Below are 19,319 nucleotides of genomic sequence, written 5' to 3' on the forward strand. Positions count from 1 at the left end.
ATGTCAATAAATACCTGATTAAATAGAATGAATTTAAATTTAACATACCACTCGATCCGTTTCGAGGTTTTCAAAAATGTCAATAAATACCTGATTAAATAGAATGAATTTAAATTTAACATACCACTCGATCCGTTTCGAGGTTTTCAAAAATGTCAATAAATACCTGATTAAATAGAATGAATTTGAATTTAACATACCACTCGATCCGTTTCGAGGTTTTCAAAAATGTCAATAAATACCTGATTAAATAGAATGAATTTAAATTTAACATACCACTCGATCCGTTTCGAGGTTTTCAAAAATTTCATTAAATACCTGATTAAATAGAATGAATTTGAATTTAACATACCACTCGATCCGTTTCGAGGTTTTCAAAAATTTCAATAAATACCTGATTAAATAGAATGAATTTAAATTTAACATACCACTCGATCCGTTTCGAGGTTATCAAAAATGTCAATAAATACCTGATTAAATAGAATGAATTTGAATTTAACATACCACTCGATCCGATTCGAGGTTTTCAAAAATGTCAATAAATACCTGATTAAATAGAATAAATTTAAATTTAACATTCCACTCGATCCGTATCGAGGTTATCAAAAATGTCAATAAATACCTGATTAAATAGAATGAATTTAAATTTAACATACCACTCGATCCGTTTCGAGGATTTCAAAAATGTCAATAAATACCTGATTAAATAGAATGAATTTAAATTTAACATACCACTCGATCCGTTTCGAGGTTATCAAAAATGTCAATAAATACCTGATTAAATAGAATGAATTTGAATTTAACATACCACTCGATCCGTTTCGAGGTTTTCAAAAATGTCAATAAATACCTGATTAAATGGAGTATATTTAAATTTAACATACCACTCTATCCGTTTCGAGGTTTTCAAAAATGTCAACAGGTACCTGATTCAATAAAAAAAGTTTTAAATTAAACATATCACTCGATCCTTTTCGAGGTTTTCAAAAATGTCAATAAATACCTGATTAAATAGAGTATATTTAAATTTAACATACCACTCTATCCGTTTCGAGGTTTTCAAAAATGTCAACAGGTACCTGATTCAATAAAAAAAGTTTTAAATTAAACATATCACTCGATCCTTTTCGAGGTTTTCAAAAATGTCAATAAATACCTGATTAAATAGAATGAATTTAAATTTAACATACCACTCGATCCGTTTCGAGGTTTTCAAAAATGTCATTAAATACCTGATTAAATAGAATGAATTTAAATTTAACATACCACTCGATCCGTTTCGAGGTTTTCAAAAATGTCAATAAATACCTGATTAAATAGAGTATATTTAAATTTAACATACCACTCTATCCGTTTCGAGGTTTTCAAAAATGTCAATAAATACCTGATTAAATAGAATGAATTTAAATTTAACATACCACTCGATCCGTTTCGAGGTTTTCAAAAATGTCAATAAATACCTGATTTAATAGAATGAATTTAAATTTAACATACCACTCGATCCGTTTCGAGGTTATCAAAAATGTCAATAAATACCTGATTAAATAGAATGAATTTGAATTTAACATACCACTCGATCCGTTTCGAGGTTTTCAAAAATGTCAATAAATACCTGATTAAATAGAATGAATTTGAATTTAACATACCACTCGATCCTTTTCGAGGTTTTCAAAAATGTCAATAAATACCTGATTAAATAGAATGAATTTAAATTTAACATACCACTCGATCCGTTTCGAGGTTTTCAAAAATGTCATTAAATACCTGATTAAATAGAATGAATTTAAATTTAACATACCACTCGATCCGTTTCGAGGTTATCAAAAATGTCAATAAATACCTGATTAAATAGAATGAATTTAAATTTAACATACCACTCGATCCGTTTCGAGGTTATCAAAAATGTCAATAAATACCTGATTAAATAGAATGAATTTGAATTTAACATACCACTCGATCCTTTTCGAGGTTTTCAAAAATGTCAATAAATACCTGATTAAATAGAATGAATTTAAATTTAACATACCACTCGATCCGTTTCGAGGTTTTCAAAAATGTCATTAAATACCTGATTAAATAGAATGAATTTAAATTTAACATACCACTCGATCCGTTTCGAGGTTTTCAAAAATGTCAATAAATACCTGATTAAATAGAGTATATTTAAATTTAACATACCACTCGATCCGTTTCGAGGTTATCAAAAATGTCAATAAATACCTGATTAAATAGAATGAATTTAAATTTAACATACCACTCGATCCGTTTCGAGGTTTTCAAAAATGTCAATAAATACCTGATTAAATAGAATGAATTTGAATTTAACATACCACTCGATCCGTTTCGAGGTTTTCAAAAATGTCAATAAATACCTGATTAAATAGAATGAATTTAAATTTAACATACCACTCGATCCGTTTCGAGGTTTTCAAAAATGTCATTAAATACCTGATTAAATAGAATGAATTTGAATTTAACATACCACTCGATCCGTTTCGAGGGTTTCAAAAATGTCAATAAATACCTGATTAAATAGAGTATATTTAAATTTAACATACCACTCTATCCGTTTCGAGGTTTTCAAAAATGTCAACAGGTACCTGATTCAATAAAAAAAGTTTTAAATTAAACATATCACTCGATCCGATTCGAGGTTTTCAAAAATGTCAATAAATACCTGATTAAATAGAATGAATTTGGATTTAACATACCACTCGATCCGTATCGAGGTTTTCAAAAATGTCAATAAATACCTGATTAAATAGAATGAATTTGAATTTAACATACCACTCGATCCGTTTCGAGGTTTTCAAAAATGTCAATAAATACCTGATTAAATAGAATGAATTTAAATTTAACATACCACTCGATCCGTTTCGAGGTTTTCAAAAATGTCATTAAATACCTGATTAAATAGAGTATATTTAAATTTAACATACCACTCGATCCGTTTCGAGGTTATCAAAAATGTCAATAAATACCTGATTAAATAGAATGAATTTAAATTTAACATACCACTCGATCCGTTTCGAGGTTATCAAAAATGTCAATAAATACCTGATTAAATAGAATGAATTTGAATTTAACATACCACTCGATCCGTTTCGAGGTTATCAAAAATGTCAATAAATACCTGATTAAATAGAATGAATTTAAATTTAACATACCACTCGATCCGTTTCGAGGTTTTCAAAAATGTCAATAAATACCTGATTAAATAGAATGAATTTAAATTTAACATACCACTCGATCCGTTTCGAGGTTTTCAAAAATGTCAATAAATACCTGATTAAATAGAATGAATTTAAATTTAACATACCACTCGATCCGTTTCGAGGTTTTCAAAAATGTCAATAAATACCTGATTAAATAGAATGAATTTAAATTTAACATACCACTCGATTCGTTTCGAGGTTTTCAAAAATGTCAATAAATACCTGATTAAATAGAATGAATTTGAATTTAACATACCACTCGATCCGTTTCGAGGTTTTCAAAAATGTCAACAGGTACCTGATTCAATAAAAAAAGTTTTAAATTAAACATATCACTCGATCCGTTTCGAGGTTTTCAAAAATGTCAATAAATACCTGATTAAATAGAATGAATTTAAATTTAACATACCACTCGATCCGTTTCGAGGTTTTCAAAAATGTCAATAAAAACCTGATTAAATAGAATGAATTTAAATTTAACATACCACTCGATCCGTTTCGAGGTTTTCAAAAATGTCAATAAATACCTGATTAAATAGAATGAATTTGAATTTAACATACCACTCGATCCGTTTCGAGGTTATCAAAAATGTCAATAAATACCTGATTAAATAGAATGAATTTAAATTTAACATACCACTCGATCCGTTTCGAGGTTATTAAAAATGTCAATAAATACCTGATTAAATAGAATGAATTTGAATTTAACATACCACTCGATCCGTTTCGAGGTTTTCAAAAATGTCAATAAATACCTGATTAAATAGAATAATTTAAATTTAACATACCACTCGATCCGTTTCGAGGTTTTCAAAAATGTCAATAAATACCTGATTAAATAGAATAAATTTAAATTTAACATACCACTCGATCCGTTTCGAGGTTTTCAAAAATGTCAATAAATACCTGATTAAATAGAATGAATTTGAATTTAACATACCACTCGATCCGTTTCGAGGGTTTCAAAAATGTCAATAAATACCTGATTAAATAGAGTATATTTAAATTTAACATACCACTCTATCCGTTTCGAGGTTTTCAAAAATGTCAACAGGTACCTGATTCAATAAAAAAAGTTTAAAATTAAACATATCACTCGATCCGATTCGAGGTTTTCAAAAATGTCAATAAATACCTGATTAAATAGAATGAATTTGAATTTAACATACCACTCGATCCGTTTCGAGGTTTTCAAAAATGTCAATAAATACCTGATTAAATAGAATGAATTTAAATTTAACATACCACTCGATCCGTTTCGAGGTTTTCAAAAATGTCAATAAATACCTGATTAAATAGAATGAATTTAAATTTAACATACCACTCGATCCGTTTCGAGGTTTTCAAAAATGTCAATAAATACCTGATTAAATAGAATGAATTTAAATTTAACATACCACTCGATCCGTTTCGAGGTTATCAAAAATGTCAATAAATACCTGATTAAATAGAATGAATTTAAATTTAACATACCACTCGATCCGTTTCGAGGTTTTCAAAAATGTCAATAAATACCTGATTAAATAGAGTATATTTAAATTTAACATACCACTCTATCCGTTTCGAGGTTTTCAAAAATGTCAACAGGTACCTGATTCAATAAAAAAAGTTTTAAATTAAACATATCACTCGATCCGTTTCGAGGTTTTCAAAAATGTCAATAAATACCTGATTAAATAGAATGAATTTGAATTTAACATACCACTCGATCCGTTTCGAGGTTTTCAAAAATGTCAATAAATACATGATTAAATAGAATAAATTTAAATTTAACATACCACTCGATCCTTTTCGAGGTTTTCAAAAATGTCAATAAATACCTGATTAAATAGAATGAATTCAAATTTAACATACCACTCGATCCGTTTCGAGGTTTTCAAAAATGTCAATAAATACCTGATTAAATAGAATGAATTTGAATTTAACATACCACTCGATCCGTTTCGAGGTTTTCAAAAATGTCAACAGGTACCTGATTCAATAAAAAAAGTTTTAAATTAAACATATCACTCGATCCGTTTCGAGGTTTTCAAAAATGTCAATAAATACCTGATTAAATAGAATGAATTTGAAATTAACATACCACTCGATCCGTTTCGAGGTTTTCAAAAATGTCAATAAATACCTGATTAAATAGAATGAATTTAAATTTAACATACCACTCGATCCGTTTCGAGGTTATCAAAAATGTCAATAAATACCTGATTAAATAGAATGAATTTAAATTTAACATACCACTCGATCCGTTTCGAGGTTTTCAAAAATGTCAATAAATACCTGATTAAATAGAATGAATTTGAATTTAACATACCACTCGATCAGTTGCGAGGTTATCAAAAATGTCAATAAATACCTGATTAAATAGAATGAATTTAAATTAAACATATCACTCGATCCGTTTCGAGGTTTTCAAAAATGTCAATAAATACCTGATTAAATAGAATGAATTTGAATTTAACATACCACTCGATCCGTTTCGAAATTTTCAAAAATGCCAATAAATACCTGATTAAATAGAATGAATTTAAATTTAACATACCACTCGATCCGTTTCGAGGTTTTCAAAAATGTCATTAAATACCTGATTAAATAGAATGAATTTGAATTTAACATACCACTCGATCCGTTTCGAGGTTTTCAAAATGTCAATAAATACCTGATTAAATAGAATAAATTTAAATTTAACATACCACTCGATCCGTTTCGAGGTTTTCAAAAATGTCAACAGGTACCTGATTCAATAAAAAAAGTTTTAAATTTAACATACCACTCGATCCGTTTCGAGGTTTTCAAAAATGTTAACAGGTACCTGATTCAATAAAAAAAGTTTTAAATTTAACATACCACTCGATCCGTTTCGAGGTTTTCAAAAATGTCAACAGGTACCTGATTCAATAAAAAAAAGTTTTAAATTTAACATTCCACTCGATCCGTTCGAGGTTTTCAAAAATGTCAATAAATACCTGATTAAATAGAATGAATTTAAATTTAACATACCACTCGATCCGTTTCGAGGTTTTCAAAAATGTCAATAAATACCTGATTAAATAGAATAAATTTGAATTTAACATACCACTCGATCCGTTTCGAGGTTTTCAAAAATGTCAATAAATACCTGATTAAATAGAATGAATTTGAATTTAACATACCACTCGATCCTTTTCGAGGTTTTCAAAAATGTCAATAAATACCTGATTAAATAGAATGAATTTAAATTTAACATACCACTCGATCCGTTTCGAGGTTTTCAAAAATGTCAATAAATACCTGATTAAATAGAATAAATTTGAATTTAACATACCACTCGATCCGTTTCGAGGTTTTCAAAAATGTCAATAAATACCTGATTAAATAGAATGAATTTGAATTTAACATACCACTCGATCCTTTTCGAGGTTTTCAAAAATGTCAATAAATACCTGATTAAATAGAATGAATTTAAATTTAACATACCACTCGATCCGTTTCGAGGTTTTCAAAAATGTCAATAAATACCTGATTAAATAGAATAAATTTGAATTTAACATACCACTCGATCCGTTCCGAGGTCTTCAAAAATGTCAATAAATACCTGATTAAATAGAATGAATTTAAATTTAACATACCACTCGATCCGTTTCGAGGTTTTCAAAAATGTCAATAAATACCTGATTAAATAGAATGAATTTAAATTTAACATACCACTCGATCCTTTTCGAGGTTTTCAAAAATGTTAATAAATACCTGATTAAATAGAATGAATTTAAATTTAACATACCACTCGATCCGTTTCGAGGTTTTCAAAAATGTCATTAAATACCTGATTAAATAGAATGAATTTGAATTTAACATACCACTCGATCCGTTTCGAGGTTTTCAAAAATGTCAATAAATACCTGATTAAATAGAGTATATTTAAATTTAACATACCACTCTATCCGTTTCGAGGTTTTCAAAAATGTCAATAAATACCTGATTAAATAGAATGAATTTAAATTTAACATACCACTCGATCCGTTTCGAGGTTTTCAAAAATGTCAATAAATACCTGATTAAATATAGTATATTTAAATTTAACATATCAATATGAATTTAATTTTTTTAATTTTTTTTTTTGGAAAATTGTAATTTGATAATAAATAATATATGTATATGTATATACTTATCATATATTTTTTATATACAAATACATTATAGTACAATTAAAATAAAAATGTACATTCAAACCCACATATATTGGATTTCAAGGGACGGGAAAAAAATCCGATGTAAGCGGGAATACGAATTATGCTGGTCCGTTATACGTGTGTTTTACTGTAGTAAAATATAATAAAATTAAAAAAAAACTTTGTTTAAATTATTTCACTTAATATTTATGAAATTTATGATAATAATAGTATTTTTATTTTAATCAACTCACGAAATTCGCAGAAGTTGTAAACTTTTTTTCTTTATGCTGAAAACACAACCTTTTGGTGATGTGAAGCGCACTGCTAACACAACTATTGGAATCTAAAAAGATATTATTATTATTATTTTTATGATATATATAATATGTTTATTACATTTGTACTCTTTTTGTTAAAACTAACTAAAGTTTGAATGATAAAATTGAAACTAATTTAATTAACATAATTTTTTATTTTAATTTTAAGCTTTTAAAAATAAAGAGAAATAAATATTTTATAAAATTTGTACGAAACCATTTTTTATGTAATTATTAACCAATTTATAATAATAAGAGGAATTAATTTAAGGGATAACATTACTCAGACACTTTCAAAAAAACGTATTTTTCTTCTTACATTGTCCCTTAGGGTCTTAGAAATATCATCCCATTAGTTTAAAGGGGTTACACCACCTTGAGATTTAAAAAAAATAAAAAGCAAATTTTTTGTTTAAAGAACACCTTATAGACATAGAAATGATATGCTATATGGATCCGGCGTAGCTGATTACAGGTAATTTTTAATTAAATCATTGTTAATCATGACTAACTTGTTAAAAAAAACTTTAAACGCTTTTTTCTTAAAACTATATTTCAAAAATCGTTGGGCACGCTGGCTGCCACAAATTTCAATTAATCCTCTTATTTTTTTATTTTGTTTGTGATATAATTATTATAATTATATTATATTATAATATATTATAATATATTGTGACGGGAAAATATTTCTTGACATTATTTTGAGAAATAAATGATCAAATATCCTAGGATAAGGGTTGGGGAAAAAAGGTCAATAACTCGCCCCTGTGACCTTACATCGATCTAAGCGCCAATAGTTCAATATATTGGCGCATTACCGAAAATCGTCGGGTCCGTTCCTCACTCTTTGTCCGTACGTCTAATGTGCTGGAGTATATCTCCTTGTTTGTTAAATTATAAGAAATTGTATTGAGTTGTTTGACCGATCGAATATTGGAATTATATTGTATTTAAAGATCGACATTAACCAAATTATATATTGTTGAACAAAATTGGAAAGAGTCGATATTTGATCATATTTGATCACACACAAGTAAGTGATTAATGTACCTTTTATTTTATTTTCTTGTAATAAACTCAATATTCCTGGAAGTCGCTTAATATTTTATTTTTATATTTTGTATTTGGGTTCACCAACTTCCCTCCCTGTGATCAAGTCTTTTGTTAATTTTAATTAATAAATTAACTGGCGTCCGCGTGCAATTAAATCTTTATTTTATTTTATTTTGTCAAATAGAGCCCCAGCAACTCTGAACCCGGTCGCGCTGGGTGAGGAATAATTTTAAACTTTGATCATTTATTTTAATTTTAATATATTTCTCGTAATAATAAATTATTCCGTCTCATTTGGCGCCCAACGTGGGGCGACGTTGGATTTTTTTATTGTAAATTTTGCCAATAATTTTATCTTAAAGTGTGAAAAGTAAAATTATAATTTATTTGTGTGAAAAATTTTGAAAATTAGAAAGTGCGAGTTTGAACGGGAAGCGATCAGAGTGTTTACATTTCTTTTGTGTGAGCGACCTTGACAGACTCAGGTCTAAACTTGCCTTATGTACACAGCGACATACTGGGAATAACGACGATTTATTTTAATAATTTTTTTTCGTCAATTTTGATTTTAATTTTATATTTTGTGTGAATTATATTTTGAATTGTTGAAATATTTATTTGTGTTTAGTTCGTAATTCTGTTGACAGTTGGACTGAATAATATATTGAACAAATTGATAATTTTGTCAAAATTTTTTTTTTTTGAAAGTCTACTTTCTAGAAATTTTGAATATTTTTTTTTATAATTGTTTATAACGAAATTTTATTTTTTTTTGTGAATTGACAAAAATTTTGTGAAAATTTTTTTTTTGAAATTTTATTATTGTGACGTATATTTTAAAGTGTTGGACAAAGAGTCATATTTTATTTGTTTTGTTTCGATTAGATCTTGCTCTGTCGAAATAATAATTTTGATTTGACAAAATTTTCGTTGAATAAAGTTTTGTATTTTTGTTTTCGTGATCGTATCTTGTTACATCAAGAAAATAATTAAATTTGATGAAAATTTTTGTCTTGTAAAATTTTTTTTTGTTTTTGTCCAAATTTTGTCGATACAATATCTTGCTATTGTCGACAATATTATTGGAAAATTTTTTGTCAAAATTGTTAGAATTTCTGCGTCGATCGCGAACTAACTTTTTGAAATATTTTTTGTGTTTGTTTAAATTGTTGGAAATTTCACGTTGATCGTGGGCCAGCTTTTTGAAAGTTTTAAGTGTAACATTCAATAGAACTATGCCGATTCAAGATCTTGCTCTTGTCGATGTTTGTTAGTTTTTTGAATGTTGCCATTGTTGCTTTGAAATTTTTTTTTTGTATTGTCAAAGTGTCGAAATTTTGCGTTGATCGTAAATCGGCCTTTGAAAATTTTAAGCGTAATATTCAATAGAACTTTGCCGATTCAAGATCTTGCTCTTGTCGATGTTTGTTAGTTTTTTTGAATATTGCCATTGTTTTATGTTTTGCAAAGTATATCTTCTGCTTTACATATAGGTATTTTGATCAAGATAAATTGCTTGTATTAAAATTTTTTTTGTGTGTTCCGCAAAGTATATCTTCTGCTCAACATACGTATATTTTGATCAAAGTATTTTACTTGTCAATAAGATCTTGCTCTGCTGTCAAGTAATCTTTTTAATAAATTTGAAAGATTTTTTTTCTCTCGCGGTCGGTACTATTAATTCAAGATCTTGCTCTTGTTAATAGTTTTGTCGATTGCTTGAAGAATTGTTATAATAAATTTTTTTTTAAAAATATTATAACTTAAAATTTTTTTTTTAAAAATATTATAACTTAAAATTTTTTTTTTAAAAATATTATAACTTAAAATTTTTTTTTTGGTATTTAGTTCTCCTCATTTTTGTTTTGACAGTACAAGATCTTGCTCTTGCTCACAGACTAATTGTTGAGAGAGAATATTTAATTTTTTTATTTATATATTAATTTATAATTTATTTGACTTGTTTTCATTAATTGTTGTTTATAACTTATAAAATTTTTTTTAAATTGTCAAGTTATTGATTTTTTTTGAACTTAACAATTATTATTAAGGCAAAGTTCTATTTTATTGTTTTGAGTGTATTGTCGAATATTTATTATTGAACAACAATTTTTTTTTTGTTTATTATTTTAAAAGGATCGGATAATATACCTCGAACTTTTGTGGGACTTGTCTTTAAAAATTTTATTATTAAAAATTTTTTTTAATAAAAGCAATTTTTTTTTCTAAGCTTTTATTTATTTATCAATAAGAAATTTTTTTTTATTCGGTTATCGACTTGGCATAACGTAAATTTTGCTTACAATGACGTCAATGTTTATTTCCCCCCCAAAACGAAATCCAAATAGAAATCAGTTGTTAAGGGAACAAAATAATACAACTGATAATTTAAGATTAACTGAACAAGTTTCAAGTGGACATTCGTCAAATCGGGAAATTGAAAATCCTCCTTTGGAGACCCTTACAAACGCAGGCGCGATAAATTCGGGAGATCAATTTGATCAAAATCCGGGAACTTCAAGACCGTCATCGCAGAATAGTGTAGGGAGTTTTCACGGTTTTTCGATGCATTCGTCCATTGGAAGGGGAAGGGGTAAAACGCCACCGTTGTATATTACGTCAACCATGCATCGAAGAATGGATGCATTGGAACAGGCTTTAGATACGTTAACTGTCAAATGTAACACCGTAATTGATCTCGCAACTAATCAGGGTAACTTACGCTCTGAAGGGGGAGGGACGCGAACAAATCAGCAATCCATTTCTTCCGATGAAGAATTGAATGAGTTAGATACGCGTCAAAATAAACCTCCAGTTACTCCTGAGGTTTTCGATGATCAAAATATTGGTCCAAATCGCGAGAATGGAACTTTGTATCCTCATGAAACTCAAGTCGGGGATGAGTCTAGACGCGTTCGTTTCAATAGCGATCCTGGTTTTTCGAATGAGATTCCACAACCAGCGGGCAATGAAATTAATAACGGTCGAAATATTCCCCTACGTGCAGGAATAAATAATAATAATATCGTTCCTCCGCGATTAATAAAAATAACAATCGGCAAACCTCTGGCCGACGGGACACTTATAGACGAAGAAGTTTACGTGACTGAGGAACAGTACCGACAAATGTTAACATCTTCTCAGGGTGATGTCATGCGGGTCGGTGGTGGCAATTTTAATTTCGGTTACCCACGTGATTTGAATCCGTCCCGTGATAGAGAAAACACAGTAGATCGTGATTCGATAGGACCTAATGCCCGTAGGGTAGGTTCATTATTTTCATGGAATGATAGTGATTTTAGTGAGGATGATCAACAAGTACGAAATCGTTTTTCGTCAATTGATCAATCAAGATCTGTAGGTCATTTGTCAAGTAGACCGCGGGATGGTTTGAATTCCTTACATCCGCAGCCTCGTGCGGAGAATTCGAACGCTATTCAAATCGGTCGAATTGTCAATTCATGGAAAATTTCTTTTCCAAAAACAGAAAAAGACCCAGAGCAGTTCTTGCTAATCCTCAAAGACTATCTGAGTACGAGTGGAATAGATCGGAATCTGTTTGTCCCCTGTCTTTCAAAAATATTTGAAGGATCGTACAGATCTTGGTACCTCGTAAACAAGAAAAATTGGCGTTCATGGAAAGATTTTGCTCGTGCGTTTCGCTTTGAGTGGGGCGTCAAAAAGGATGACGCCGATCTCCTTCTCGAGGTTCGCGATTTAAAAGTCGACAAGGGAGAGAGTTTAGCCGAGTTTGCATGTAAAGCGCGTCTTGTTTTTGAGAGAATGCAATATCCCCCAGGATTTAGGGAACAGTTAAAACAGATCTTGTCTAAATTTAACCCTCGTTTAACATTTGAAATTTTGAATTTGTCATTAAAGAATTATCGGGAATTCTTGCACTATGTCAATGAGCGTAATTATATTTACAATCGCTCAGCAGACGTGCAGAAAATTAGATCGAAACCTAGGTCGGACTTGTGTGCTGTTCGAGACGAAAGTGATTCTGACAATGAACAGTCAACTGATGCTTCTGAAGATCATTCTGATAGTGATCAAGAAGTTGGTTTAAATGCTGTTTATGGTAGGGAATCCGATCGCTTAAAGAGCAAGTCTGGGTTACGGAATACCCAATCCATTAATCGACAAAAACTTGATCAGAATTTAAAGAAATTTGAAAAGTCAAGTCATTCGACTAAGACAAATACACAAGATCAATTATCGCGTGATAGTAGGGAACCTTCTAAACCATTGGATAAAAGTAGGTTTTTCTGTCAAAATTGTGGTCAAACAGGTCACACAGTCCCCTATTGTAAAACCAAACCACAACTGGTTTGCTGTCTTTGTCGAAAAACAGGTCATTCCAATGTAGATTGTCCCGATAATCAGGGAAACGACAAAAGCCCTCAGTAGTTGAACCTCCAATTATTGAACCAAAGGGCGTACTTGAGGAGGATAAGAATTTTAATTCTTCATCTAATATAGGTCAGACCAAGGATCTTGATAAGACTTGTTGTTTTTCGACGAGCGTTGAATTGACTAGAGGATCAGATGACATAGTCTCTCGGCTTGATACCTCACGTCAAGCCGTGATTAAACTTAGTTTGTTTGATAGTGACTCGGTTAGTTCTTCTGAGTCAGAGAATGAGTTTGATGACTTGGTTTGCGAAGAGTTAGAAAATGAAATTGAGAATTCCATAAATCTGTCAACTATTTATTGTGATCAATTAGAAGAGGGCGCACCTTCGAACGAAATTGATCACGAGGCGATAAGGAATTGGAAACCTTTCGGATTGCCGTCTCACGTGGTGCATCGTCTTGCCCAGAGGAGGGTATATTGCCCTTGCGATTCTCTTTCAGAACCGGTAAAAACTGTCAGGATCCCGGTTACGGTTTCCATTTTTGGGGAAAAGATTTTGGGTATTATAGACAGTGGTAGTGAGAGATCATTTCTGAGCGAAACAGCTTATAATCGCGTGAAGCATTATCAGGTACAGGACTTGACTCCTGATTCTTCTTCTGAGAAGGGAGTTAGGTTAGGTGATAGATCGGTGGTCAAAACTAAAGGTGGGACATTATTTGTGATTGACATAGGCGATGTTTATGGACCTCAGTGGTTCAGTATCTTGCCGGGGTTATCAAGTGATTTGATTCTTGGAATGGACTTTTGGTTGAATTTCAAAGTCAAACTTGATCCTTTTGACAGGAGTTGGAGTTTAGCAGGTGGTAAACATGTCTATTCATTATCGCATCGTCGCACAGGTTCTAGTTTTCTTCAGAGTCTTTCGACAGATGAATCAGGGAGATTGAAGAATTTTCTTGATGAGGAATTTATAAAATTTGATAGAGAGAGTACTGGTTTGACTGATTTGGTTGAACACGTAATTGAATTGGAAGATAGTATTCCACATCGTCAAAAACCCTATCGAAGAAGTGAGATCGTTCGGAAGTATTTAGAACAGGAAGTTGATCGTTTGTTAGAAAAAGGGTATATAAGATGGAGTAATAGTGATTGGGCCTTTTCGCCAGTCGTTGCTCCGAAAGCCAATGGCGGATTGAGGTTTTGTATTAATTATCAACCCCTCAATCGTAAAACCAAAAAGCCAGCTTATCCTTTGCATAATATGAGATCAATCCTTTCGCAATTACATCAAGCTAAATTTATCTCGACTATTGACATGAGTGAGGCTTTTCATCAAATCCCTATGAATGAAGATAGTCGAAAGTATACTGCTTTTGTCGTTGAAGGGAAGGGGTTATTAGAATGGAATAGAATGCCGTATGGACTCACAGGAGCCCCATCAACCTTTCAAAAATTGATGGACACATTGAAAAGGCGTTTTCGTGATCTTCTTGTGGAAAGGAAACTCCCGAATAAGTGGGTTGATCAGGTATTTACCTATCTTGACGATTGGATCATTGTGACTGAGACTTTCGACGATCATCTCGAAATTTTGTCTCTTGTCTTTGATGTTTTTCGCGAGGCTAAATTGCAAATCAATCGAGAGAAAAGCGGTTTTGCCTGCAAAGAAGTTAAGTTTCTCGGATATATTGTTGACGAGTTGGGAATGAGACCCAATCCCGAGAAGGTAGAACCAATTATTGATTTTCCTGTTCCAACAGATAGGACTAAGTTGCGTCAGTTTAACGGTTTAGTTAATTGGTATCACAGGCATTTAAGGAATATCGCTAGGATACAGGGTCCATTAAATAAGCTTACTAGCGTCAAAGTTCCATGGAAATGGACAGAAGTTGAACAAAAATCTTTTGACGAAGTAAAGAAGGCTCTGATTAATGCTCCTCGTCTTTATGTTCCTCTACCGGGACAGCCGTTTATTTTATATACTGATGCTAGTGATTTTGGTCTAGGTGCGATCCTTGTTCAGAAGGATCCTGATTCTGGAAGGGAAATATTGATCGAGGTTTTGAGTCGTCCATTAAGAGGTGCGGAACTTCACTATACGACTACGGAAAAAGAATGCTTAGCAGTTGTTTGGGCTGTTGAGAAGCTTAGGTGTTATTTGGAAGGCATGCCATTTACCGTCATCACAGATCACCAGGCTTTGCAATGGTTGCATGGGCTCAAGAATCCTGTAGGTCGTCTAGCTAGATGGGCAATTTATTTATATCAGCATGATATGACTGTTGAACATCGTAAGGGTACTTTAAATGAGGCGCCAGATGCTCTCTCGCGTATGTTTGATATAGATGTAGATCCGTCTGGTTGGGAAAAAGTTGTAGAAGATGCTGTACAGGGTCGAATTCAATTAGCTTCGATTTGCGATCAGAATTGGTATGAAACCAAATTTGACTTAGTAAAGAATCATCCCAGTCGATTTGATGATTGGAAAATTGAAAATAACGAATTGTTCTATTTTCGTCCAGATTTCGAAAAGGCTGTGATCGATGATGAGAATCCTTGGAAGAAAGTAGTAAAGCCTTCAAATATATTGACAGTACTTCGTGAGAATCATGATTTACCTCAAGCAGGTCATCTCGGCTCACATAAAACTCTTGACAGAATTCGTCAAAGTTATTATTGGCCAGGCATGACGCAAGATGTCAAATCTTATGTTTCAGATTGCGAAGTATGTATCAAGGTAAAGTTTAATCAAAACCCTATTAAAGCTAGGTTAACTACACGATCCTTACGGTTACCGTGGGCTCAATTATCGATCGACACAATAGTGTCTCAAACTCGAACTAAAAAGGGAAATTCTGATATTATTGTCGTTCATGATTTATATACAAAGTTTATTGAACTGTTTGCGGTCCGACATCGAACAGGAAAAATTGTTGTCAATATACTTGACACCGTTTTCGATCGTTGGGGAATACCGGAGTCTATCGTGACAGATAACGGGAAAGAATTTATAAATAAAGATGTCAAAGCGTACTTATTGGCCAGAGGCGTTAGGCATATCACTACCCCGTTGGCTCACCCTCAGTGCAATCCGGTAGAGCGAGTAAATCGAACGATAAAACCTATAATTTCCGCTTATATAAATCAAGATCATAGAGAATGGGACGAGAATTTGTCTAAAGTACAATTTGCATGTAACACCGTACCTCATACTGGTACTCGCGTTTCGCCATTTTTCTTGAATCATGGTTATGAGGCTATCGCGAGACGAGAATTAAAATCAACCGACTGTGAGGTGGGTACTGACGAAATTGCTGATGACGCGACGAAGGCTTGGGTTGATCGCATGAAAATAATCGACGAGTTACGTCATAAAGTCGAAAGTAAATTGCAGAATTATTCTGAAAAGCGGCTTGCCAAGTCGAATGCCGATAGAAAACTGTCAGTTGAACTTGAGGTGGGAATGGAGGTTTATTATCCGAACAAAAAGCTAAGCAATAAGGCTGAAAATTATTCCTCTAAGTTGGCTCACCGTTACGTAGGTCCAGTTATTATTTCTAAAGTTTATGGTCCGGGTACAGTCCAACTGTCAGACAGAGATGGTAAAGTTGTTGGCAAATATTCAGTCTCTAATTTGAAAATACCACGTCGAAGTTTGCGATTGTCATGAAATTTATTTGTAGATCGATCAACTGCGCGCATTCATCTGGAGGACTGAGGTCATCACGAATTTGGACAGTTCAGGTCTGATTGGTTGCTTGTTGAGGGAAGGATGAGCAGAGATATGGCTGCGAATTTTGATCCAGAAGAAGCAGGTGATCTTGGAGAACAATGGGACAAACTAGTCCGTTGTAAAAAACAGATGGACGATCTGATGCGAGAAATGACTTTGAAGGTGTCTGACTTCAAGGGTCAAGATGACCAAATTGATCAGATCTTTGATGACAATGCTTCGCTTTTTGACGAGAACTTAACTTCGTCAAGTACAACGAGCGAGCGGCGCATTGACGAGATTTCTGCGGATGCTCAACAATTGATCAACGAGTTCCGTAATCGGAAACCACCCAAGATCGAGTTGACAAATACTGTCAGGGTGACTCCATTTGATATTCGATCAGAAAATAAGAAGAGGAATCGCATTCCTGATGTGAAGCCAATGCTGAGGAAGGATGGTCAGCAGATGAGGATGACCGATAGAACTGATTCTGTCATCGCTCCTTCGGTAAAGGTGGAACCTTTGCCATATACGATCAATGACATTCCAACTTTCCAGGATGTCATGAAGGAATTGGGAGTTCCGACTTTGGTTGATTCTGAAAATCAATTCCAGCCTCTTTACATGGTGGACTGCAGGATGCTGTCGGAAAAGCTGCTCAAAAATTTGATCACGAAGAGAGCTGAGATCTTTCTTAAAAAGATGGAAGCTAAGAAAGTTGATCGAGGTACTCAGACCTTTGTTTCTGTGACGGGCAAACAAAGAACTGCTGCGTGCGTGAACTGCAGGTCACGCGAGCATCGTTTCACGGAGTGCAAGATGCCGATGAGACCTGGATTTTGCTTGATCTGTGGAGCAGATGGATTCGAGACCATTGACTGCATATATCCTCATGGAGTTGAGCACGAGTTGGCTCTAAACAAATGCGTAGGATGCTCTAACGATCTGTGCATCTATTGTCCTGAATGTCCGGATTGCAATATTCGTTACGCTGGACTTGTCGACTGGCTTCGGTTGAACTACGTCACCTTGCCAGCTTGGGCAATACCATCTGATCATAAATATTTGATCAATGAGCATACGGAGGAGCAGCTTCGCCGGAAGATCAAGGCAAACTTTGCGAATCAAAACGATTATGTCAATCGTGTGAGGGCATTTTTGATCAGGGAGAACGCTCTTTCTCTTATCGAAAAACCAGCGAACAACATGACACCTTCAAAGAAAGATCTGTCGGAGGAAAAACGTCGCCAAGCTGTTCAATCATTGACGACCGAGTTTGCTGATCAATCTCTTGACGAGGTGATGGCTCTTCGACCTGAATTGTCCGATGGAGAGGAATACAAGGTCATCGTGCCAACTAAGTACAAGAAGAACCCCAAAAATTAGACATATAGACTGATCAAAGACTGATCTCGAAACGAGAGTACAAATTTTGTTTTAAATAACTTTGATCTTATCTTAATTTACATTTATGACTTATTGATCTGAACCAAAGCAAAAATAGTATTACTTTGTTTTACCCTTCTTAAAAGGAAAGTTTTATTTTTGATACTATAATTGTAATTTACGACGTAAGTTCTTTTCAATAAATAAAGAAAATTAAAAATCGACAACAATTATTAGGAAACTTCCAGGAATTGTTTTTTTCTTTTCTTGAAATAAATTTAGAATCAAACATGACAACTAATTATTTCTTTTCAGACATTAATCACTTTTATTTATTATTTTATTTGTTTATTTTATAAAATGTTTTGTTAATGATATTATTTACAGATTGTTTGAGTTATTTCAGATTCAGTTTTCTTTCTCAAACTAACGTCAAGTCCGAAGGGGGAGAATGTGACGGGAAAATATTTCTTGACATTATTTTGAGAAATAAATGATCAAATATCCTAGGATAAGGGTTGGGGAAAAAAGGTCAATAACTCGCCCCTGTGACCTTACATCGATCTAAGCGCCAATAGTTCAATATATTGGCGCATTACCGAAAATCGTCGGGTCCGTTCCTCACTCTTTGTCCGTACGTCTAATGTGCTGGAGTATATCTCCTTGTTTGTTAAATTATAAGAAATTGTATTGAGTTGTTTGACCGATCGAATATTGGAATTATATTGTATTTAAAGATCGACATTAACCAAATTATATATTGTTGAACAAAATTGGAAAGAGTCGATATTTGATCATATTTGATCACACACAAGTAAGTGATTAATGTACCTTTTATTTTATTTTCTTGTAATAAACTCAATATTCCTGGAAGTCGCTTAATATTTTATTTTTATATTTTGTATTTGGGTTCACCAACTTCCCTCCCTGTGATCAAGTCTTTTGTTAATTTTAATTAATAAATTAACTGGCGTCCGCGTGCAATTAAATCTTTATTTTATTTTATTTTGTCAAATAGAGCCCCAGCAACTCTGAACCCGGTCGCGCTGGGTGAGGAATAATTTTAAACTTTGATCATTTATTTTAATTTTAATATATTTCTCGTAATAATAAATTATTCCGTCT

At 32.3% G+C, this 19,319-nt stretch overlaps 1 protein-coding gene across 1 annotated transcript; it reads left to right on the forward strand.

Annotated features, from left to right (window-relative positions):
- The first annotated feature begins 8,389 nt into the window (after positions 1–8,389).
- Positions 8,390–18,414, forward strand: LOC127280295 (uncharacterized). The gene is made up of 2 exons (XM_051303202.1): positions 8,390–8,713; positions 16,777–18,414. Exon 2 carries the CDS (start codon positions 16,866–16,868, stop codon positions 18,192–18,194), a length of 1,329 nt encoding a protein of 442 aa, XP_051159159.1. The 5' UTR covers positions 8,390–8,713; positions 16,777–16,865; the 3' UTR covers positions 18,195–18,414.
- The last annotated feature ends 905 nt before the right edge of the window (positions 18,415–19,319 follow it).

This window comes from Leptopilina boulardi, unplaced genomic scaffold, assembly GCF_019393585.1.
Source record: "Leptopilina boulardi isolate dan_hultmark-lab unplaced genomic scaffold, ZJU_Lbou_2.1 LbouV2_235, whole genome shotgun sequence".
NCBI classification, from domain to species: Eukaryota; Metazoa; Arthropoda; class Insecta; order Hymenoptera; family Figitidae; genus Leptopilina; species Leptopilina boulardi.